Source organism: Rissa tridactyla, chromosome 10 (genome assembly GCF_028500815.1).
Source record: "Rissa tridactyla isolate bRisTri1 chromosome 10, bRisTri1.patW.cur.20221130, whole genome shotgun sequence".
Taxonomy (NCBI): domain Eukaryota; kingdom Metazoa; phylum Chordata; class Aves; order Charadriiformes; family Laridae; genus Rissa; species Rissa tridactyla.
The window spans coordinates 19,262,573-19,286,459 of NC_071475.1; the positions used below are offsets into that span (position 1 = coordinate 19,262,573).

Sequence of the window (23,887 nt, forward strand, 5' to 3'; positions counted from 1 at the left end):
GATTTTGATCTCAGTAAGGGCTAGTGGTATCACCAGAGTGCTGACAGCATCTCCCGATACTACTCAAACGCCAACCTTAAATGCTCTACACTTGGTAAAATCCATTATTTCTCCATTTTTATTAGAACCTAATAAGTCATTAAACAGTTTAAGTATGCTTAAATTTCCACTGTTGGAAATAATTTGAAAAGGTTTCCATAAGAGCAGCAGCCGAGCTGCAAACCTTAATGTCCCATTTGGGGCCATCACCTCAGTGTGTGCAGGAGGATATCCACCCCTGAGGGTTATACAAAGGCACCAAATGAGAGGGGTGGTTTTTTACTTTTTTTTTCCCTTCACCTCGACTGAATTTGGATTTTTCGAGTTTTTAAAGCACGCTCCTGTCCCGCTCCCATGTCCTAGGGGTTCCCAGGGGTGCGGTACAGAGCCGCCAGTGTCCCCCGCTGCCGGCTGGGTTTTTTGGGGGGTGTGTATCCTCCCTGCGCATCCCCCACCCACCCTCCTTGGCACGGATTCGCTTTCTCTGTTTTCTTGAGGGGATTTTAGCTTTATTTTCCTTTTTTTTAAAAAAAAAAAAAAATAGACGCCTGACCGACCGGAGGGTAAAGTTCAGGTGGATGCTCGGAGGGGGTTTCGGGGCCGGAGGAGCCACCGGGGCCGCCAGCTTGTACCGGTCGCCCCGTTGTACCGGGGCTGGGGGGTGTTTGGCCCTACCCCGCTGTTTACACACCGGCCACGCGCCGCCGCCCCCGCGCCTCGCGCCCGCGCGCGCCTCGTGCGGCCGCGCGGGGCGGTGTGTGAGGGGGGAGGTGGCGCGAGCCGCGCATGCGCGCCGGGCCCCGCCGGGAGAGGAGGAGCGGGGGGGGCGCGGCAGCCCGAGCCCTTCGGCGACGGCGGCGACAGCAGCGGCGGTGGCGGCGAGGAGGAGGAGGAGGAGAAGAAGGCGGCTGGAGGCCGCCGCGTCGTCAGGGCGAGGAGCCCGCTGGGCCGGCGGGGCCGCGCTAGGAGAGGCGCTGGGCCGGCGACGAGCGCCCGCCGGGCGCTGAGGGGAGCGGCGGCTGTTGCTGCCCGGGCGGGCGGGGGGCAACCTCCCCCCGCCCCCCTGTCAGCGGCGCAGGGACCCACAGCGGCAGCCCCGGCCGGAGCGTGAGGCGGGGGCTGCCGGCGCGGCGGCCGCGGAGCAGCCGCCCCCGCTAAGGGGGAAGGAGGCGTGGGGGGGGAAGGAGGAGAAGCCGCCCCCGCTCCATGAGCAGTGCCCGCCCGCCTCCCTCTGCCCAGGCGATCCGCGGCCGGCTGCCGCCGCAGCAGCATGTGGAGTCCGACCGAGGAGGAGAAATACGGCGTGGGTAGGTGCTGCCACATCCCCTCCCCCGTCCCCTCCGTGCCCCCACCTCGCGACTCTCCGCAGCGGCCGGACCCCTGGGGCTGCTCCCCCCGCCCCCCCCCCCCCCCCCCCCCCCCACCCCGCTCCGTGCCTCTCGGCGGGGGCGGTGATGGTCGCCTCCGCGGGCCCCCGGCGGTGCCCGGCAGGTAGAGAGCCGGGGCGGGGGGGGTGGTAAGCAGGGCTGTCATGTCCCCCCCGCTCCCCCCGTGGGGCTGTGGGAGGCTGCTGGTGCGGGAGAGCGGGCTCCGGCTGTGCCCGCATCACCCACCGAACGTGGCTGCCTGTGTTTTCATTTTGGGTTATTTCCCCGAGTTTTTCCGCGGAGAAGCAACGGGGAAAAAAAAAAGAAGTAGACTTTTGGGGCTCGCGCTCAGGTCCCGATTGCACAAATAATCAGAAAACGAGTCGCTGAGCCCTTAATCTACTTAAGTGCGCGATTCCTTTTTCCTCCCCGTTTTAATCTGGGGTTTGTGGCGATCTTGTTTATGTGGAGTTTAGAGGGAAAGGGAACGGCGGCGGTGGGATGTCATTAGGGGGCGTCGGTGATGCACCTGCGGCGGGGCGGGGGGCGGCGGCGGCCTGCGGGGGAGCGGGGCGCGGGGCCGGGGATTCAGGGACCGTAGGGGCTTCTCCTGGCTGTAATCTTGGGCTACGGCGGCCGTGGTGCATTGCGCTCGTTAAAAACGCGTTTCGGTAAATGCCTGGTCTTGTTATTTTTCGTTGTTTATGGTGAATCAGGCGTCGCTGTCGTCTTGAATCTTGTTTGCTCTGGGAGGTCATCATTGGCGGCTTCATTTTTTTTCTGTTTTAGTGTATAGTCATTGCTGATAAGAGTATAAATGTTACACCTAATGAAAGGAAGAAAGACTTTAACTTCACTTTTATTTATTTTGTTTTTTTAATTATTATTTTTAAAAAACTGTTGACACACACGATAAGAAGAGTAGATAGTCTGCCCTGATTACTTACCTAAATGTTTCATTAAATTTATAGTTATCAATTGTTCATATTGACTTTTAAGTTCCACAGTGTGTGGTGGTGATCAATTTCTAGAAATATTTAAAAAAATATAAACAACATGTGCTACAGAGTTCTGTTAACCTGTACTGTTAAAGTGGGGTTTTGACAGTGGACTTGGGGGCAATTGAAAACCTTAATGCCACTAATATTTACAATACATTTTGAGCATGTCGTCAACAACAGCAAAATGTATTGGCACTTTGTTAATTTTTAATCTTCTGCAATATATATTTTGCTTAGTACGTTCCACATATTTTCATAATGAATAGAAGAAATAAGGGTTCGGTTTTGTTTTTTTAAAAAAAATAACCAAATACAGTGTGTCAGATGAGAACCTATAAGCATAGGGCAATATATGCAAGTGGCATAAAATAACGTGAGAAAGTAATTACGATACTGTTGTTATTTTGTTAATCACTGGGAATACATAAAGTTGACAAGCTTTGTTACATCTCGGTTGGATGTTCAGAGAATACCAACTATCTCAGCTTGCTCATACCTCAGCCATTGGTGAAAGACCACCCCTGTTGTCCTAGTACAGAACTTGCTGCTATGATTGTAATAGATGCTTCAGGAAAAAAATATTAATTTTTCAATGAATGCTGGTTTTCCTCTGTTTTGTTTACGTAGTCATTTTTCTTTGCTGTGTTTGTTTGTGTTTGGCTCATGTTTTCAAATAAGAAAATACGTATGCTACCTTAATGGAAAAGTAGGTGAACTAATTTTTTTTTTTTTTTTTTATGCAGACGTATGGGAGGAAAAAATAGGAAATCTCCATTCAGGTTGTAAACAAGTCTAGAAGAGGCATCCGTAAGAGAGAGTAGTGAATGAAAACAAGTGTTATTTCAATGAATATTCTATAGTCTGAAGAATATTCCTATGATGTTGATTTTTCTTTTTTCTTGGTGATTTCTTGTTGTTTTTTCTTGATTTTTCTACGCAGATGTGGGAAGGTCCCAAATAATGGCTAAGTCTTAAGAATTTTGGTGATCTCTAGGCAAGTTTTTTTAGTCTTGGGTAGCTTTAATTACTTTTCCTGTAATTGAAATTGGTTGATAATACTCCAGAGAGGGAGAATAGGTGAAAAATGCTGCTTATGTCTAGAGTTTAGTTACTGTAAGTAGGGAGAGGAGTACTAGTTTTTCAAATGTAGATCTGTCATTGCTTGCTAAAGTGGTCATTTTTGTGCATTTTGGAGAAACTAGAATATAGAAAGTGTAGACCTAAGGTTTTACTGTTAGGAGGAAAAAAAAAAAAGGGGGAAAAATAAAGATGATTTTTTTTCGTTGTTTTTTCTGATGTAAGTTATCCCAATTTCACAAATAAAATGTGGAAAAAAATTTTTTTCTTGGCATGAGTAGATGATATGAGGTTACGCCTTGGGCTTTAGTAGTTTGTTTTTATTTTGAACACTGTCTGTCAAAACCCCCCCTGCGTATTTTCTCTGTGCTCTTGTTAAAAAAAAGGTTTTGGTGTGCCTTTGGATTAAGGTGGTAGACTTTATGTCCCTGTTGATGTAAGTTGTGTGGGAAAAAAATCCGTTATTTCTGCAACTGGAATGCCACACAGAGCATTCTGGTGAAATAGAAATGTATGTCTGGGCACCCAGGCTTTGTACATACCTGCTCAAGTGTTTTAAGGAAAGTGAAAGTACCATATAAAGTAGTTAATTCTGATGTCGTTCTCTTGGTTGAAAGTAAATTGTGATTTGTGTCATCTTCTTATCTAGGTGGTTGGCTCAGAGATGATAGTTTATAGAAACTGTTCCTTCAGAAAGACACAACGTTCCTTCTCTCAGTGCGTTGCATATAGAAGGGCTTTGTATTCTGCATTGGCTTTCAAAGAGTTTAAGGAAAAGACATTTCTTATGTGTTTGCTGGTGCCCCTTTAGAGCTACCCAGACTCTTGGCTGAAAGAGAACACGTTAAATTTACTGTTGTGAATGTCACTAGCTTTTTGGCAGTTTGGAAGTTCTCTTTGCCTGTGTAGCTGCAATTAAAAGAAGTCTTCAGTGCTTACAGTTGCAGGACTCTGTTGTATTGCCCAATTCTCATACAAGTCATTGTGTACTTCTGCAACAGAGATTAAAAGATTGCTCAGGATATTTCTAAACAAGTAATTAAATTAAACGCTCTTCTAACAACACTGAAGTTCTTCCTTGATTGTACTTCTCAGCTGCTATAGCTGCTACTTGGTAGATGTGAATAATTCCCTCATTTTCTGTTTAGAAATGTTTATGTTCAGCAGCTCTAATCCCAACTACACTTTTAAAACTTTAGACTTGCTGTTGAAAGGCAAACGGTTCTTCCACAGACGCTTACAATGACCAGTTATGAAAATAATTAGTGAGGTATCTAAACTGATTATTGAAGATAACTAGCTCTCTAGCCCTCTAGTGTTTTAATATTTTTAAAGCGGTCTGTGTCTCTAAGAAAATATTTATTAAAGTGATCTGATTAGTTACATTAGTCTTCTAAAGCACGTATTAAATAGTAATGAATTAAAAGAAAAAGCGAAGCAGATAGAACTCCTTAGTAAATAACAGTTAATTAAAATTTGGCAAATGTGAGAGAGCTGATTATATATTTCATTAGGCTGTCAGTTTCTCCTGGTTTATTTTTGTTCAAGGAGCATGTTTAGATGGTTCTGAAAGTTGTTTGGTTTTTTTTTTGTTAATGTAGTTAATCCTGTACTTTGTATGGCTGACCATATTAAATATGCATGTATTAAGTCATAGAGAAGAAGGAAAACCTGCCTGCATAAACAGCACCTGTTCTGAGTTTATTCAAAGAATTAGTGTTAAAATCTGTTAATTGTTTTATTTAAAATGAATATTTTATCTTTATTTTCACCACTTAGTAACAATGAAAAGTAACTTCATAAGCACAAATAGGTATAACTAATATTTCCCTTGTTCCTGCTAAAAAAGGATGGAACATCATAATGTCCTAGTTACAGTTCTGTACTGTAGCTTCTGCTTTTTGATCAGTATCTTGATTTTTGCTTTTGGTTTGGTTTTTTTTTTGTTTGGTGTTTTTTTTTTTTTTTTTGGTTTGGTGTTTTTTTCCCCCCCCTGTTGCTATACCTTGGGTTGCACGTTTCCCAGTTCCTATTTGTGTTTGGAAAAACAGGACTGCAAAAGTTACAGAAAGTCTGCCTTTCCTCACCAAGTCTCTTGGCATACTACTCTATTCTTACCTGTTTACGCAGAAGGCAGCTGCTAAACAAAGAAGTGCTCAGAGTTGATTGTTATTGCGATTTCTCTGTACCACTGAAGCGGTTTGTTACATGTTTAATGTGAAAAGTTCCCAAGAGATAGAAAGAAGTCCTTCCTCCAAATTAGGAAAAAGTCCGTCTTTGGTAATCTGGGAAGCAATATCGATCATTGCAACTGGGTTCTGTGTTATGGGACGTATATTAAATTTCATCTTCTCTTTTGTATCCTATTGCCAGAAGCTGTAATTGTTTGGCAGCAGGAGGGAGAGGAGGTGACTAAGGATGTTCTTCAGTGATCTGTTGTGGGAGCTGGTGGTAATATCTGGGGACTATCTCTTTAGTCAGGAAAACTATATCATCTGTGGATTGGAGTAATTTTTAGTTCCATTCAATATTTTGCCCCTAAAGGCCTATTTTTACCCTTAGGACTTAAGAATGAACAAAGGAATTTGTCAGTCAGGGCTCATAAAGGAAATGTATATGCATTATTTGACTGAATGGGAAATGAATCACACCATGAAATGTCTCTGTAAAAGAGCAACTCCCAAGATGCACCCAGCTGGAGACCTTCAGTGTAGACAGGAAAGTCTAGTGAGGTGTCATTTAATGTAGCGAGCAATTTTAGTTTCAGTCTAATGTAAGTCTGTATTTCTGCTGTTTCTGAGATAAGTTGGAGATAAAGTACATTGTTTTGTGGGAAGAGATGAATCTGTTTTGGCTCATCCTAGAAAAGACTAGCCAAAAGATACTGTGGTTACTCTTGTGAATACCTGGTCTGCAGAACTGGGTGAGAATTAATCTGTAAGATACTACTAGTTCAAGATCATCTACATACTAGTTGTCTACAAATAGACTTCCAGTAGCAATTAGCTAAAACTTTCTAAATACAGGAGGAATGAAGTTGAGAAACAGTTTTTCAAATTGCTAACAAAGGCAAGGAGTCAGATGCATATGTTTAGCAGTTTATTGGGTGGTTTGTATGGGCATGTAGGCATGATCTTAGAGTAAGAAGTGATAGTATTGCAATATTTAAGTTTTGATGCTTTGATGGGTTTGAGACCAATTTTCTCCATTTATTCATGGTTATGCCATATTATATATTCAGCTAAGACTTTCAGGACTTCATCTGCTTGCCAATAGGGCAGGGGCAAACATGGTTCCTCTCTGACTTTATCCATAGTGCAGAATGGATTTAATATTTTAGACTGATTTCCTATGGGTGGAAATCTTTAAGTGTTCAGGCTTTCTTTCCTCACCTAAGAATACCTCTAATCCAGTAATGAGCGACATTTTATGATGAGAGTTGGCAGTCTCAGGCATACATTTCCTACAGATTTAATGAAAATTGGTGGCTGGGTGGGGAAGAAAGAACTCATTAGTGTTCTGTGCAGGTAAGCAGCTAGTGCCTTACTGAAAAGAATGGATAATAAGTTTCTATCAGGACTCTTCCTAATACAACTTTTTTGTTTGATTGCTGAAGAGTGTAAAGGGGAGGAATGTTAATGTGAGCATGGGAGTGAACTTGAGCGTGCATTGTGGACAGGACTGCTCAGGAACAGGACTGGGGATAACGAAAGGTTAAAAGTTCAATGGTACTGCATTTGATTTGTCATCGGACTGTTGATGAAACAGAGGGAATGGGAACGTGAATATCCATTGGTAGGAAACTAGGCTTTTTATGTTTATTCAAGGAACAAGTTATTTTGCTTTCTTTTTTTAATGCAGCAGGTATCAATTACAATTAAAAACAGGGTATATGACACCATGCCTTGAATGCTTTTATTTCTTGGAAAATTTAGGTAATTTTTTGGTGTTTCTTTTTTGTACGCTTTGGGTTTGAATTCATTGTCAAGCCTGTAGGACAGGAAGGGAGGTTCTTCAGAGTGAAATTAATGAGGAAATTTAAAATCGTTTCTCTTTTGAACAATTTAAGGTATAGGAAGTTGGTGTGTGAGTATGTGGTGATGGTGCAGGTCAGAATTTGCAGTTGGAGGAAGAGTAAGAGAGCAAAGCTGATAGTTTTATTAATCCTTCTGAAGGTAGCTTTCTTAGTTTACAGTGAATGGCATAGCTCAGCTGGACTTGAGTCTCGCTGTCTGGCAAAGCCTTTCTTTTCAGCAATTCTATACTTAAAAAGTCAGAGTCCAATATAAATGTCAGGGAAACATGTAAGAACTTGTGATCTAGAAAATTCTCTACCGCATGTTTGGTGGCATTTTAAAAACCCGCAAAAAGGGGATAGTTGGGGATGAGAAAGAGTTCTTTGTCTTCATATGCACAATGACATGTAGATACACAAGCTTTTCTGATTAATATGTTAAATAATTATTTGGAACATAGTTCTTATATGGGAGAGCTGTAAATGCCTGATGACTTCCAATAACTAGTGTTATTGGTGGCCGTACATATTTCGTAGATAGATTCTTTTGAGAAATGGGAGTTCTTTTTAGATGTGGATATGAAAACACTGACCAAAGAATGGAAAGTCTTTGGAAGATTATTCAGCTGTCAAAGAGCCCGATGCAACTTTTTTTCTTACTTCAGAGAAATTTTTGTTAGTTTGCATAGTGAATTAAGTTTATTATTTTCTTTTCTCAGCAGTGATATTCACTGAGGAAGAGGCTAAAGGAAGCATACAGATCTGGGTTCAAAACCAGTTGCAATTGACAGCAGTCGTTCCACTGTTTTAGTTATGAGTCAGCCTTAATATCACTACATGTTACTTTTTTTTCTTTGTTCTGTTTCAAAATCTCTATGCTCACTGAACCTCAAGGCAAAGAGATGAAGTATCTCACTCACGTGACTTATGTTAAAATTAAACCTCCATTCAGATTTTTGCGTGTCAAAATGAGCTTTATGATCTCTTCTGAGATCCAGAAAGCATCTCTTAAGTTTTTTTAGCTGTAATTCCTTCCTCTTAGACATATTTTAGTGTTTGTTTAAACAATGAGTCTTTAATCAAAAGTTACTGAAGCCATAAGGAAGACTGGTAACTGTGGGTATGACCAGACTAAGTGCTTTCCAGTATAGCTGTGAGGTGATTACTTGTTGCAAGGATGATACTGCCTCTTGTCCCACTTCAGCATTTGACTACGTTTTCTTTTCTTGAGTCTTTTGGATATTAAGCCTTAAGAAAAGCTCATGACAAGTGGTGCCGCCTAACTCTTGGTGATTAAAAGCAGGTCATTCTGCTTTCAGAGATCAGCTGATACCAGTTACTCTCTGAAAGAAAAATAAAGATTTGTCTAGATGTTACAGTGTAGGGAAGCTTATGCACTAAATACTTTTAATGTTGGCAGTAGATAGTTCATGGAGTGGTGAATTATTTCCTTTGGTTTGAATATAGGTCTGTGAGCTACCCTTCAAGCTGGAGTTCAGTTTGCTTTGGCAGGTGGCTTACTGTTCTAGAAATCTCTTGTTTCTGTATATTTGAACAGCAGGGGACTCTCTCTTCCCTCTAAATGTTTTTATGTATGAGATGTTTATGCCAACTGTTAATTTAGTATACCTGCCCTTTCAGTCTTCTGATCTTGATAAATGAAGCCTTGCATACATGTCAGAGAAACCCAGAAGTAGTGTTAAACAGAAGCCAGTTGAAAGCTACCTACAACTCTTTACAGGCCTGTTTGGTTGCGTGCGGTCTTTTGTCTTGCTGGGGAGTGTGGTCTACCCAAACAAGTAGTAAAGGCAGCAGAAAACCTTTCATAGGATAATATTGCACTCAGTGTTAAATAGTCCCTGTAGGGAGTGATACGTATGTTTCCAGTAAGTGGGTTTGGATCTGGGAGGGTAGGAGGAGATGTTTCTATTTCACCCATCTCTTTCCTTGTAGAGAAAAATGCCTATGGAAGGGCCTGTGTAAAGTTGACCACTTCACCTAGCCATGTGTTCTCATTTATGTAAGTTTAGGTATGTATGGCTATATTATATACATGGACATAGAGTGTAGATGCAAGTGAGAAAGTGTCAGCCACTGTGGGGTAAATAATCCAAAAAAGTATGAATTACAGTAAAAGAAGGTTATTGAAAACTGTGGTTTGAACTTTGATGTGTTTTTGTGTTGTTTTTTTTTTCTCTCCCTCTGAGTGCTCATGAGCTGAATGATTGGCAACTCAATTTTTGATAAACCAAAGGGGCAACAGTCTCGTTTCACTGCATTTAGTGAAGCAGGATCAATGGTTTGAGATAATTTTGCCCTGACATCTGCTATTCCGTACTGTTCAAAATGGAGCTGCATGATACCTGTGCAGCTGGCCTTGCATGAAGAGAGTGACTAGGTGAATCATCTACATGTCTGTTTCTGATTAAAGGTTATATTGACCAGCTGTCCCTCTGGCAATGACTTCTTAGTATGGGAAGAGCTGGCCCGGGGCACAGAGAGACCAGCTCTGTGAGCTGATGTGCTTGGGCCTGCTGTCTGCTGACCAGGCAGCTCTGCATCCACTTGGAACAGCTTGTGCTGCTGCTGTCAGTTGTACTCCCTCATTGCCCCGTCATGCACAGCGTAATTTGCAGCTGTGCATTCTGCCCGCCTGCTCTTCTCTTTCAGCCTTTCTGAGTACATTGATCTGATCAGAATTATGAGCATAGTTGCTCTGCTGTGGGTTGTTTTTTTTCTGTTTTCTGATAAGTATTGGTTATCTCTATGGTCCAAGGTTTTTACCAAGCATTGCTCTTGCAGAAACAGCTTCTCTCTTGTCTCTGAGGAAGTGGGGGTAGAAAATAGGCTTTTCTCTCTCATTTTCTTCATCACAGCAAGGCCCTAAACTGCAACTTCTCATCTCGCTGCTTTTTCAATTCTGGAGTGAGTACACCTCAAGTTGCTGGCAAAACTCAGTATTCTTCTTTTAATAATGAAAAAAAAAGTTAATTATTTCAACCTGAGTGGAGTATGCTATAAGAGAAAAAAAGGATTTTCCCATGTTTCGGATAATGTTGATGGCATTACATAATGTATGTTTACTTAAGTCAAGATTAGCAGAGGTAAAACATTCATTAGACTCATTTAAAAAAAAGTCTTCAATTATGTCGGGCAAATGTTTCATTTTTTGGTATTTTAGTAGCAAATAGTTTATGAAAAAGGTCAAAGTTCTTATGTGGGGGTTGAAAGGTTTCGTAGCAGTCTCGTAAGCTATCTTCAGGTATCCACAAAATATTCTTGTGTGGCAGATAGTGTAGGGGAAAATACAGAGTTTTCAACTAAGATCCAGGAGCTGGTATACTGATAAATACAGTTTTATAGGTCTGCTCTATTCTTCCCTTCCTCTTCCCCATAGGAAATGTGCAAACTGACTGCAAATACCAAGGTAACTTTAGCATGTTATGAACTTATTTAGCAGTTGGATAGGAGGACTAAATGTCTTACGATCAGTGTAAAACGGAATAGGATGTACAACGCTATGCGATGATACCTCTGTTTTTGCATGTGTGAACATTAAATCGGTGGTGCTGTCTTGTAGCTAGCCACATGCCAGGCTGTGTTCCTGTATAACCAGGATGGTGGTGGAAGTGATCATATCCTCCTTCAGGGGATCGCTCTTGGGGCACCGTATCTCACAGTATGGGGGGTGAGGGTAGGAGATGCTTAGGAGGCTGCCGCACAAGATGAGAGAGGAGAGTCTGCAAGGTCTAGGCTGGTACAATCTGTAGAAAAGGAGGATAAGAAGGGATCTAGTATATGATTATCTGCATTTTAGGGTGTTACGGAGAAGAGAGAGCCAGATGCTTTTCAGAGTTGCACAGAGAAGGAGCAGTGGTGGCAAGTTACAGCAAGGGACATTGATTTCCACAGTGCATATGGTAGAGCACTGGAGCAGGTTGCCTGCAGAGGTGATGCAATCTTCATTCTCGAGGGTATTAAAAACTTGACTCGTTTCTTCTTTTCTTTCCTAGTGTTCAACGGTAAAGCGTAGCCATTTCTGGCTCACACTTGCAATCTGTGGAACGCAGCAGTGCAGAATGGCTCCATGCTCCTTTGTGCAGTGTGTGGTGTGGTCAGTGTTTTTCTCCTCTTTGCAGGATAAGTATTGGAAAGAGGGAGAAGTGTTTCAGAAACTGAAACAGTCTTTGTCTCTGCTTAAAGAGGAGAAAAAGAAACTGCTGCATTTACTTCCTGCATAGAGAGCATGATGTATGGGTGAGGGACTTTGTACTGCCAGGGTGGAAGTTGAATGAACTGATAGCTGAGGGAATAGATTTACAGGGAGGGGACGACTAACTACGATAGATGCCTGCAATGCTAGAAGCTCAAAATCGGTTCCTTAATGTAGCTAAAGTAGCGGACAGCACTGTGGGCTTTTGGTCTGTTTCTTAGTTCTACCTAATGTCACCAGGATGTGCAAAACTGTTTTAAACAGCTCATGATTTTTGAGCCCAATCTCTATTTTTATCTTGGAGGGTAGGGGAAGGATGCTAGCAATAATTCACTTTGCTAGTGAATGATCACCTTTCTTCTCAGGCATCTGTTTCTTTTTTTACATGAATATTTTCATAGTGATGGTATGACTCAGTAGAAAGAGGCGGTGTTGCTAGGCAGCAGTTTGAGCACTTTGCAGATGCCATGTGATGGCAGTAAGCTGCCTTGTAATAATCCATTGGTGGCAGTATTCCTGGCTGAGGTTCTGTATTGCACAAAGAAAGAAGCATCTCTGACAGGAGCAGATGCTGCCTAGCAACTGCCAGTGCTCCCGGACCAGCCTGAAATACCTTCACTTAATTGCAGTGTAATTTTGGTACTATACAAAACCTTAACGTGTAACAGATTGCTTTCAATTCCGAAGCATCATCTTCTTCCTCAAAGTTTTGCATAAAAGTTGATAAAAACCATTAATAAGGTCAAAAAATTCTTTAGCCTTCTTCTAAATCATGTCTTTTGGTTTAATCCCTACTCTTCGATTGTAATGTTTGGATGCCTTTTAATCAGCTTTTGATAATCTTTTTTTGTGTGTGTGTGTATTACATTAGTGCCTGGCAGTTCCTGTCGGATTAGAGCCCTGTTCTGTGTCATGTGTACCAGCATACTCTGCAAGAAATGCCCCTTGCTGCAAAAACCCTGTGTCATTTTATTTGGGTAGTGGGTTTTTTTAGGCTGTTACTGGATATTTCTTCTCCTTTGTACCTGAATTCTTTATGTTGTCCATCTTGCTTAAGCAGTGGAATGTTTTGGAAGTACTCGACCTCATTTTTGTTCCCTGTTTTCTTTGTAAACATACTTGCTAAATGTGGTCTGAACTTGCAAATAGATTTACATGTCTCAAATTCGTTTCTGGCAAATAATTGAAACCCTCACCCACAATTAATCATTTAAATACTTAGAAGGTATACTGTGAAGGTGAAAACATTCTTCTAGGTATTTGTAAATAAAATGAGAATGTTTTCATTTAAATTTCCTTGTGGTTCTGCTCCCTTCTCAAATATCATCAGACTTTAACCGTGCAACGTATGAGGCTCACATGTTTAATCAAGCAGTTCCACAAAAATTTAATCGTATTGGCCTTTAATTTTGTTATGAAAATGTGAAGGTTTTTTTCCCTCAAACTATTTTTTGATCTTTTAAATCATTAAACCCACAATTTTCTGTTTGCAAGAACTACTCCTTTTTGCTGAAAAAAGGTTTGTAGCTCTGAGAGGCTCAGAGTGGAAGGTACAAGGTGGTTTGGAAAGTATTAATTCTTTGCTGCCTGTAGGTGTGATTGTGCAACACCATTGCCTCACAAAAAGGTAAAGCCAAATCTTGTGCCTTTTAGCTGTCTTTTCTTCTGCGTGGTATCTTGTATTAATGCTGGGTTGTTTTTTTTTCTTGCGCAGTCATATTGCTGTGGCTTAGAGTCTGCTGTGTGTAAATACAAAGAATTAACATCTGTCACCCTTTTTAAAAAACAAATTATTCATAAAAGGTAGTTTGGAACTTTCTAAAATGATAAATACTGTGGAGTGGAAGAATAGAAATGTATTGTTCACTCTTTTTATTTTCATAGAGCTCCCATAGGGCATTGGTGATGCAGGATCCGAACAACTGAAAAATGCTTTCTATCTGATCCATAAGTGAAGTGTGGAGTTCTGGGGTGATCTGAATGTTAAAAATTGATGTGGTTCAAAAACATGTAGGTGGCTCCATAGAAGAAAAAGTATAGAAAGCACTATTAAATACCTATATAAAATTAATACTAATAAAAATTTACTCTTTAGGAAGTCCCAGTCCACAGATGGCTCAAGTTGGGGAAAGCTACATTCTTGCCCTACTCTAATATCTTTCCTTCACCTTCCTGTTTTAGCCTCTGTTAGGGAAAAGGTATTTGATTTGGAGCCGTTATTGGTTTTGCCTACTCAGTGACTGTTAAGTTACATGGAGCCTTTATTATCATTTAGGTATTACAGGGAAGAAAACAAAGTGCATCTTATTCAGCTGCTAAAACTAGCCTATACTGTTAGATACACTATACACTTTTAATAGATGGATTTATATGAAAAATCATTTTAAGGAAAGACACATCTTCCTCATAACATTAATTTATCGGTCTGAAGTAATTGCATTATTTTCTTAAAGGCTAATCAGTATCAGTCATTATTAGGCTCAGAGATTGACTCATATTCCATGTTAACTAGTAAGAGTGGTAACTGGTAGCAGTTTATAAGGATTGTGAGATTTAAGAGTTTGTTATATGTGTTTACCCAAAGTAAACATGAACACATTCTTAGCTGATAGAGTGTGATAGAGGTTTGAGTTTAAAATATAGTTATGTGTTATAAAGCATAAATTACACCATCAGAAGACTTAAAAACTTTGACATTTGTAGCACAGAACACAATTGAGTGTCTGCTCAGTGTGATTATAAATTGGTAGGGTATGGGGCTAAGTAATTTGGGTATAGAGCAACACAACTGCAGGTCTGCTTCTATGCTTTATCCTTGCCATCCCTTGTGAAATTAGTTTGGTCAAAGATATTCTTAGGGCATGATTAGTGCATAACCTGAATAACTGCATGTTGAGTGTAGTACAGAGCATTAAAAAAATTAAACGGCGTGCTTTAACCTGAAACATTTGTCTATGTTCTGTTGGTGTTATCTAAAGATGTCACAAGTTACCAGAATTTTAGTAAGACAGATAATACTAATAATGAGTTGAGAACTGGAAAAAACTGTCACAAAGGCCAGGGAGATTTGTTTTTTGAAGCCACGAATAAACAGAGATATGTTGAAAGTTTGCAAAATGATGATTGTTACAGTGGAAGGAATTCAGAAACTTTGTTTCTTTTGTCACATTATGCAACTAAAAAAGACCCAGTGAAACTGGAAAAAAAAACCCAAAAAAACCAGGCATGTTAACAGTTGATAATATGAGATGTCATGGGTTTTTGTGGGTTTTTTCCCCCCAGGTTAACCCACAGAATACATTAAATCTTGGCCTCACCAACACCTTGTGATAAAGAAAAACAAAAATGTGTTTATCATGTTGGATATGTTCTAGCAGCAATTATTTCTATTGTGGAGAGAAAACATGAGAAATAATAATTTTAAAAAGCCCAACGTTACGATTAGATAAAATTTAGATTTGGAGAAGGAAAAGGGGACAATGTAAACATGGAAGCCTCTTGAACTGATTTTGTTTCTCAGCCCTCATTTAAGTGAATACTTTCAATTTTCGTTGGTACATCTTGGAAGGTGGAGAGGAACAGGGCAGGAAAAGGTCTCTGTTCCTTTATGAAAATATACAAATTACTTCTTATGGGCTGAACTGATAGTTTATAGTGTAAACAGAACATTATGAAATATCAAAATACTTCTGTAGGCTTTACTACAATGTGTAGAAATAAGTTGAAAAAATTAGAAATTACATGCAGAAGGCATATACCTATGCCAGTTCCCTGTGCTGCAAAATATTTTTAGGTATATGCTAAGAAAAAATGATGTTTCAGGGGAATTGGCAGCTAGATGCTGCAGTATCTTTATGTGGATACTGGGCTGGACAGTACTCTGGCATGTTCTTGTTTTGGCTTTCCCCACTGTTTGTGTAAAAAATGTGACGCACTTCTGTTACTGTTTATCATGTAGTTGACATAATCCATTTGAGAAGAAAAATGATCTGTGGAAGCATTGTGACCCAGGTGAGATGGGGGGGCGGGGGAAGTCGGGATGTAGGAAATTGAAGTAGAAGGAATTAAAAAAGGAAGATATATTTTAAATTATACCACAGCATAAATGAAAACAGCTGTGTTATTTAGGTAGGTGGCAGAAAGTAATAATGACACACATGAAATCTAATTTAACGTTTCTCTACTGTGAATTGTATTCTCTCTTTTTGCCCTAATAGTGTTCAGATGAGGTCACAAATCAATAGAGAGCAAGAGCCAACAGAAGCTCAGGCTGTGAGCGTGAGAGGGATTGTAACAGCCCAGCCACAAGCCCATCTCACTCTGCGTCCAGCCCTCGTCAGTGGCCGATAGCAGGTGTTCACAGTGCAGTAGCACAGCAAGAGAAGCATATGTGATGCTTTCCCAAGACTTAAGTGCTTCCTGGGTTAGGCACTTGCTGCGCCTGAGGTGGTACACATGCATTAACTTATCCTCTTTGCTTCTGAACTTGAGTGATTTATTTATTATTTTTTTATCACCCTGTTACAGTTTGAGAAAACCCGTAACAATTTGTTGTTGTTTAGACAATTATTCTGTCACCCGATGACCCTTCCCCACCCGGAAAGGGGAATTGGGGAAAGCAAGGAAACACAAGGGTTGAAATATAAATAGATTTAATATGATAAGACTAAATAATTAACAATAATATTAAAGAACCAGTATTAATTCTGATACTAATATAAGATATACAAGAATTATACTCAGCCAATTATATCAGCAGGAAGCTGTGCACTCCCAGCGGGGGACAGCAAATGTCGGACACTGCGAGCGCTGAGGCTTCAGGAGGAAGGGAAGGCCTCAGGGGTCCGGCACCGGGGCAAGGAGTTTCTCTGGGCTGCTGGCATCAAGGGAGAGAGAAACTACGCAGCAAACTTTCTAATTTATATAGAATGTGACATCCATGGCATGAAATAATCCTGTTGGCCAGGCTGAGTCAGATGCCCAGGCCTCGCCCCTCCTCATCCCTGCATCTGGCAAGGCTTGAAAACACTGAGACCTTGAATCCCACATAGCCTAGCTGGCTATAAAGTAAATATTTTCACAAATTCAAACACTAGAGTCTTCCAAAAGTGGAGTTTTCCCCAGCATTAGAAGAGAAATTAGTCCTGTGTCGCTCAACCCAGGACACACCCTCAGCACCTTGTGAGGAGTTTCACAGTTTATGCACTGTGTGGAAAAGTACTTCATTAAATAAAGTCCTGAGCTCTTCTCTGCTGTTTCATTTGACACTGCTCTGCTTTTTTGTACTGTAAGGGATAATGAGCAGTTGTTACCTGTTCACCTTCTCCATACAATTTATCAATTATACTCTCTCCACCTCTTTCAGCAGTCAGTCTTACTGGTAGAAGAGTCTTATCTTGGTTCATAATTAATCTTATAAAAGCTCTTATGCAGACCTTGGTGTCTCTTATCTCACTTCTTTCTACCTTTCCTTAGGCTGCTCTGTCCTTTTCGACAAAGGATACATTTTTGACAAAGGGGAAGGGGGAAAACTGGCACATGGGGGTTCATTGTGAATTTTATACAGTCCTGTAGGTAATGGTGTCTTCCTTTTTTCCCCCAAAGATAGTATTCTGCTGTGATGTGGTGGTGATGAGGAGGGGGGTGCTGCTTGACAGTGTCTGAGCATAGAGTTTACAACAAGAACTCCAGTGTCTCGCTCGGTGTGGTAATAGCAAGGGGAGAGACGATCATTTTGTATGTGAGATTAGGATTGTTCATCCCTCGTGAAACACCATGTAGATGAACTAAATGGTATATATCCGCCAGTTCTACTTGTGGTACTTAGGTCCATCTGCAACTGCTTATTACCCTGAATAACTTGAGTGGCTTCACAAACCTTGTCACTTTTCCAAATGATTGGCTTTTCTGGATCATTTAGACATAATTTGAACAGAAAAGGCTCCAACAGAGAACCCGTTAGAACTTGCTGCCCAACCTGTCTTCACTAAGAAACTGGCTACTTATTCTTCTATTTTGTATCTCTTAGCTGGTTATTTATCTGTGCAAATGCATTCCCACTTTATCACAGCCAAGCTCAGTTTCTGCAAGAGCTTTTGACAGGGGCTGTTTTAGAACAGCTTTTGTAAAACCTACTGGATTGTATCAAGGGGACCTTCTTTGTCCATATAGCAAGCAGCTCCTTTAGATATCTGAGGACTCAGTAAGCTACACAGATGAATTGACTCTTTCTTAAGATGTCATGTTTATCTGTGTACCCTTATTCCTTTGAAGCAGTTTCTGTTACTGCTGGTGACTTACAATGCAGCTGCTTATACTGTATCAGGGCATGTCCATAGGCAAGGACAACGCTTCTGAACCTGTCCTCTCCTGCCTGGATCTTTGACTTTCCAAACTTATTCCAATTCCATTTGTTCTTATATTTTATACCCCCTAATTCCTTCATGCAGTCTGCTACAGCTTTAGAGTAACTGCTTATGTGAACTAGTTTGTGCCTTTCTCATTAATAAATTGCAGAGGTGCAGAAGGAAGGGTTTGTTTTGCTGTGGCCCGCTTTCATAGACAGGAAGGAACCTCTGACTTGGAGATAATTCATGAAAGTGGCACGTGGTACTTTTTCAAAGCATTCCTCTTTGGCAGAATGTGTTACTTCTGTATTCTGGTGACCAAGGGGATGACACTTGTAAGAAGTGATGGAGATTTGTTGACTGATAGACAGTTTGTAGATGTTCATATGCTATGAAGAATTTCTCTGTGGGAAGGACGGAAGTCACTTATTGGAGTCCTCTCTGTAAATTATTTTCCCCAGAATGGTTAAATTATTCCATATACATTTGTGTTCATATTTTTCAAATAATACTGTTAAGAAGAATTGTGTACCTAAAAGTGGCTTCCTAAATAAGATTGTGTTGCATTTTTAGCTTAGCAAAAACATCAATAACTTTGGCAGTAACCTTTGGAATCATGTACCAGACTACAAAATAACCTCAAATTTCTGGGATTCTGTCATAATCAGTAGCTACTTTTACAATTCTTTTTTTATATCAGAGATGTTAAATTGTGTTCTTGTTACACAGTTTTAACAAGATACGGTTTGGTGTATTTGGTCAGTTTATTTGGGTTCTTTAATTTTTCCCGACTTTCATTTAGTTTAGTGTGGCTACAAAGTCAGCTACTCTTGAGATTTGCCTTCTGTTATTTTGAAAATATCCATGTTGCTATTCACGTACCCTATTGATTATGAAAATTGTCAAACAGAAGAGACATGCAATTTATTGATGACTACAAATTTATCAATGAAGGTATTAGATTTCATACTGCTGTATTAAGAATGAGGAACACAAGGTGGATGTTATTTTTGTATGAGAACTTATTTTCTAATTGAGAATGATCATCCAGACTGTATCTATAGCTGATGCGATCAGTTCATTTCTGTTCTGTGATTCTTGTTTGTTTATTCTTTTTTGACTAAAGTAGACCTAAGAAAAGAGCTTTGGCTATCTTATTAATGAGTACTCTTACATATTGATACAGTACAGTCCTTATAGCAGGTTTGCTTTGTGTGGCCTGTTATAAGTGGACAGTTTGCGTCTATAAACTAATGTATCTATTAGAATTATTTCTTGTAAGCCTAAATATGTTAAAGTCATTATTCTTGGTCATATTTTTAAAATCTATTGTATCGGCAGTTGAAAAAAACAGTACTGTGTTTTCCTGCTACCTTTTCTTTAGCTTTCATTCTACGCTCAATTTTAGTGTTACATCACAGGCAAGTATTTGATGAGCAAAGAACTAGTAGTTGCATCAAATCCAGTTTCTTTCTTGTTTTCATCCTTTATTCAGTAGTTTTCATACAGTAAATAATTTTCATAGGAAGCTAGCTGTTGTTTGCTAATTCAAAACTTCTAATGCAGTGTTAACATGCAATAATGTTTTTCAGACTAACTATTACTTGGTGGACTTAGCTAAGTAAGACTGGTCAGTCATTAATCTCTCTAGATTTCAAACTCTTCTTTTGTATAAAACCATCAATGCTTACGTGTCTCAGTGTCATGATAATCTTGGCATGTTCAGAGAAGTTAAAAATGGCCTGGAAATTGGATTTAATATTATCATGTATATATAGATTTTTTAAATGATTGTTTATCTAGAATTATTCCCATAAATTAATATAACTTGTTACTGTATTAACATTTCTCCATTTTTCTGGTGTTTTCATTAGTAGCTTTTCACCCAGGATTTCTAAAATCCTGTACTTTTAAGACCTGCTTGAATTTTTTTAGTATTTTTGTTGGTTTGAACGGAAGAGTCACGTTATTTTAATATAGGACTGTATTTTGCAAAACAACTTAGAAATAAAATATTTTTCTACCTTCTTGTTTTGGTAAAATTACCTATTAGAAAAAAAAAAAAACAACCCCAAAACAACCCCCCCCATATTCTGTATTTAAAGGATTCTGCTATCTAAAATACTGGAGGGGCCATTATAGATTTGATTGTGGCCTGCCAGTAAAGTGTTTGGCAACTATCAGTGTTCCTGTACTTTGGGACAAGCATTAAGTAGTTTTTCTTTAGTCGAAATCCATATTTATGATTTCTTCACGGGTGAAGAATGAATCCAGAATGCTGACAAGCTTAGTATTTTTCTTGGATTATGTTGTCTGCATTACTCCCGTCTGGAGCCAGTTGTTATGTTTCTCCTGTCTCTGATGTAAACAAGAATTTAAAACCTCATTTAACCAGCGGTGACTTGTCCTGGGCTGTACACGCTGAGAGAACAGTTTAGGTTTGGTCATGGAATCCCTAGTTTTTTCCTCTTTAATTAAACACTGCATTGAGTCTCAATGTGGAAGAGAAAACATTTGATGCTGTTTGGTTCTCTTCAGATTTTGATTCAAATTCTTTCTCATATTACGTTCATCTGTGTGGGTGTTTACCTGGTGTAAGTAGTTTGTTCTTTCTTGGCCTTTAACTTCTTGAAATCTCTGTATACAGTTGAAACGGTGTTTTATTTTGATGGAAGTTTTTTCTGCGCTTTTCTCATTATTTCTTGAAATTCAAGGTTCAAGAAACAAACCTTGTGGTAGATGGTGCAGATGATAGTCTTAGTTTCCAAGATGTTCTTCCTCTGGACTTCAGACTTTCTGGTTAACTGCTTTCAGTTCTGCACAGAGAGGCTTTAGTCATAAGGGATTCAGTGGCCTTGACACAAAAAGATCTTCATGAAATGCAGCTCCATGATGTGGGAACACCTCCTCCATAGCTTGTGTCTGCATGTAAAGGGGAATGATCTCTTAAATTGGCAAAAAGGACGATGCCCACTGGAGGTCACTGTTTCAACTCATGGAATTTCCCTTGTGCTTCGGTGTGTGTGTAGGTGACATATAGGGTGTACTCTGTCTGAGCATGTATTTATTTAGAACAAGGTACTTGCGTGATTAAATTAAATCTGTGAGTTTTTAAATGCTGGTGAACAGGCATTACGGGACTGAGAGGGGGCCGACCTCATTTGCAATTCATCATTTCGTTTGACATGTCATATTTTGGGAAACTACCCATGTCCATGTCCTTATTGTATTTTGATAAATATGGTTAAAGACTATATCATTATACACTGTGATAATTTTTTAAAGTTTATTTTTAAACTTGAGGTTCATTTGGTAATTTTTGATTGTATTCCTATTTTCTGAAACATTAAGATGGGTTCTTACTTTGTCTGGTTAATGAAGACTAAAGATACCTAGAAAAATATTTAAGATATATGCCATGTTAGTACTTGTCAAGACAAGTACAGATTCTTATGTATTCTTCTATATATCTACTTAAATATAATAATGTATGGTAATATAGGATTTTTGCAGTGTATTAGCTGCACAGATGGTACTTGAAATAATTTCAACTTGGAGGAAAGTAATCCTTGCAGTTGACTTCCTATTATAGTCCTTGCAGTTAGGACTGCCTGTTCCATTGATGAATTGTGTAGCAGAGTAAGAACTGTGAGACAAGGAAATCTTTGTATGCAGTATGAATCAGGGCTTGGTGATTTAAGTGATTACAAGCCTTGCTTAATTAAAAAATCTTTTAAAAAGCACAGCTTTTATGTTGCTGCTGAGCTTAATTTCTGATAAGGGCTGATATAAAGTTATCCGATGAGGAAACGTTGGCTGACAGGTTTTCTGGGCAGCTGTGTAATAGCTATTTTTATGTAAGGAGTGAGCTAAAGTGCTATGCTTAGAAGAAAAATTCATGCAAAGATTCAAGCCTCATATGTGTCTCTCTCTCTTTTTCCCCACCCTCTAGTGATATGCAGCTTCCGAGGAACTGTACCGCAAGGCTTGGTCCTGGAACTAGGTGAAACTGTCCAGATCCTAGAAAAATGTGAAGGTAAGTGTGATGTCCAAGAGGGAATCCCATTTTCTATGTAAGAATATACAAATATCTTAATCTAGCAGATTTTAATAAGTTGTTGGGAAATCGTGATGCATCAAATGAAAGCACTTGAATAAAACCTCTTCTGACCCACTTTCTGTAGGAAAGGCTGAGTGCTGTTGGCACTAATCCAGTCTGATAGGGGGTCAGTGTGTTTTAAGTTAACCATCTGTCCAGAAAATCTTGAACCCTGACCTGATTGTTGTATTGTAATTGGGTTTTACAGTGAATTTTCATCATGTGAAGTATATAATCAGTATCTTTTTGTACCATATTTTCTCAGTTTTACTGTTATGCATTTCAATTAAGTATGTGTTTGTTATTTAGAAACATCAGAACACATGGAAAATATTAGTTATGAAATAGATTAGCAAAGCATTTGGGAGCAATACTGTAAAAAATGTAGAGAATATGGGTTATGGGGGGATCGCTTTGCATTTTTCTTTATGTGTTTTTTTTGTACTTAAAGGGAAATGCCATTGTAAATGTTATAACTATAGTTCTTTCTTATGTGGTTGGAAATGTCTGTGTATGAATAAATTGAATGTCCTAATCCTCTGCTTTATTCACATGAATAGTATGATTGAAGTTGTTGTATCTAAAAGGAGAATGATTTTTATCCTAATGTTCAGAGTGAACAAGTGGTGTAAAACATGTCTATTGAGAAGGAGGTGGACAAGATACAGTATGAGAACATGTTTCACTGTAGTCTGAGATGGAATAATGTAACCTTAATGCTGAAGTGTTAAAAAAAATTCAAAACCCAGATCCACAAATCTGTAGGTTTGGTTTTGTGTTTCTTCAGTTTACAGTCGTTTTTCATCTCTAGTGTTAGTGTCGCTACCCAGACCTTCTGCATGCTGGTCAGAAGACCAGCTTTTCTCTCATGCCTAGAACTGTCTTTTGCTCTTGCAGCTTTTTCTTGTACACAGGTGTTATGTTTGTTTACCTGCTGACTTAATGCTTTATGAAAAAGTGACCTCATACATGCTGTTTTTCTAGGAAAGCAGTAGCTTCTTCACTGACACTTGTAAAAAATTTTCTGTTGAGAGTTTTGCAGTGTAGTGGTGATGTTTAATCCATGAAGAAGCATGCTGTAAACAATACATGTAGTATTATAGCTGCAAATGATAATTTTTTTTTTTTTAAAATCACATGTGGTGTAATGGGCTAATCTTTACTCAAGCACTGAGTGTTAATTGCAGTCATTCTACCAGCTCTTGTGAATTAGTACATGGTGCAAGCTTGGGAAAAATTTATTACTTTGTATAGGATAGTATAACTCTTAAGGGGAAACAGTGTATATTGCTGAAAGCAGTCACGATATTTTCAAACCATTTCTGATAATCAAGGAAACTTTCAAAGCTCTGGGAAATGAAGGCACGATCTCAAAGGAGCAGGTTGCTTACAGAAAAGCAAAAGGATAATCCAAGGTCTCTTTACAGTGTTACAATAATTCAGCTCCGTATATTTCCTTTGCCAGTAGTTTTGAGGATGATTCCTCAAAGGCAATTCATGCCAGTCTTCAAATTGCTCAGAAAAGAGGCCCTCAGACAAAGCATTTTCCTGGGTGGAAGGAGGAGTTTGTACAGAGTTTTTTTTGGTTTTGTTTTTTAAGCCCTTTGCCCTGTCATTTTGATTTAGGTGCCTTTACCATGGACTTTACATATATAAAAAGATAGATTAGCTTTGATAATAATGTCTGGAACTCCACAATATGAAATTTGTCTAAATATTCAGATGGTCT

At 39.5% G+C, this 23,887-nt stretch overlaps 1 protein-coding gene across 1 annotated transcript in view; it reads left to right on the forward strand.

Annotated features, from left to right (window-relative positions):
• Positions 1 to 1,309: 1,309 nt before the first annotated feature.
• Positions 1,310 to 23,887, forward strand: part of DOCK3 (dedicator of cytokinesis 3) — a 220,575-nt gene continuing 197,997 nt past the window's right edge. The window contains exons 1-2 of the mRNA XM_054216455.1: positions 1,310 to 1,346; positions 22,012 to 22,095. Of these exons, the coding sequence (XP_054072430.1) occupies positions 1,310 to 1,346; positions 22,012 to 22,095 (121 nt within the window). The remainder of the gene's footprint in view (positions 1,347 to 22,011; positions 22,096 to 23,887) is intronic.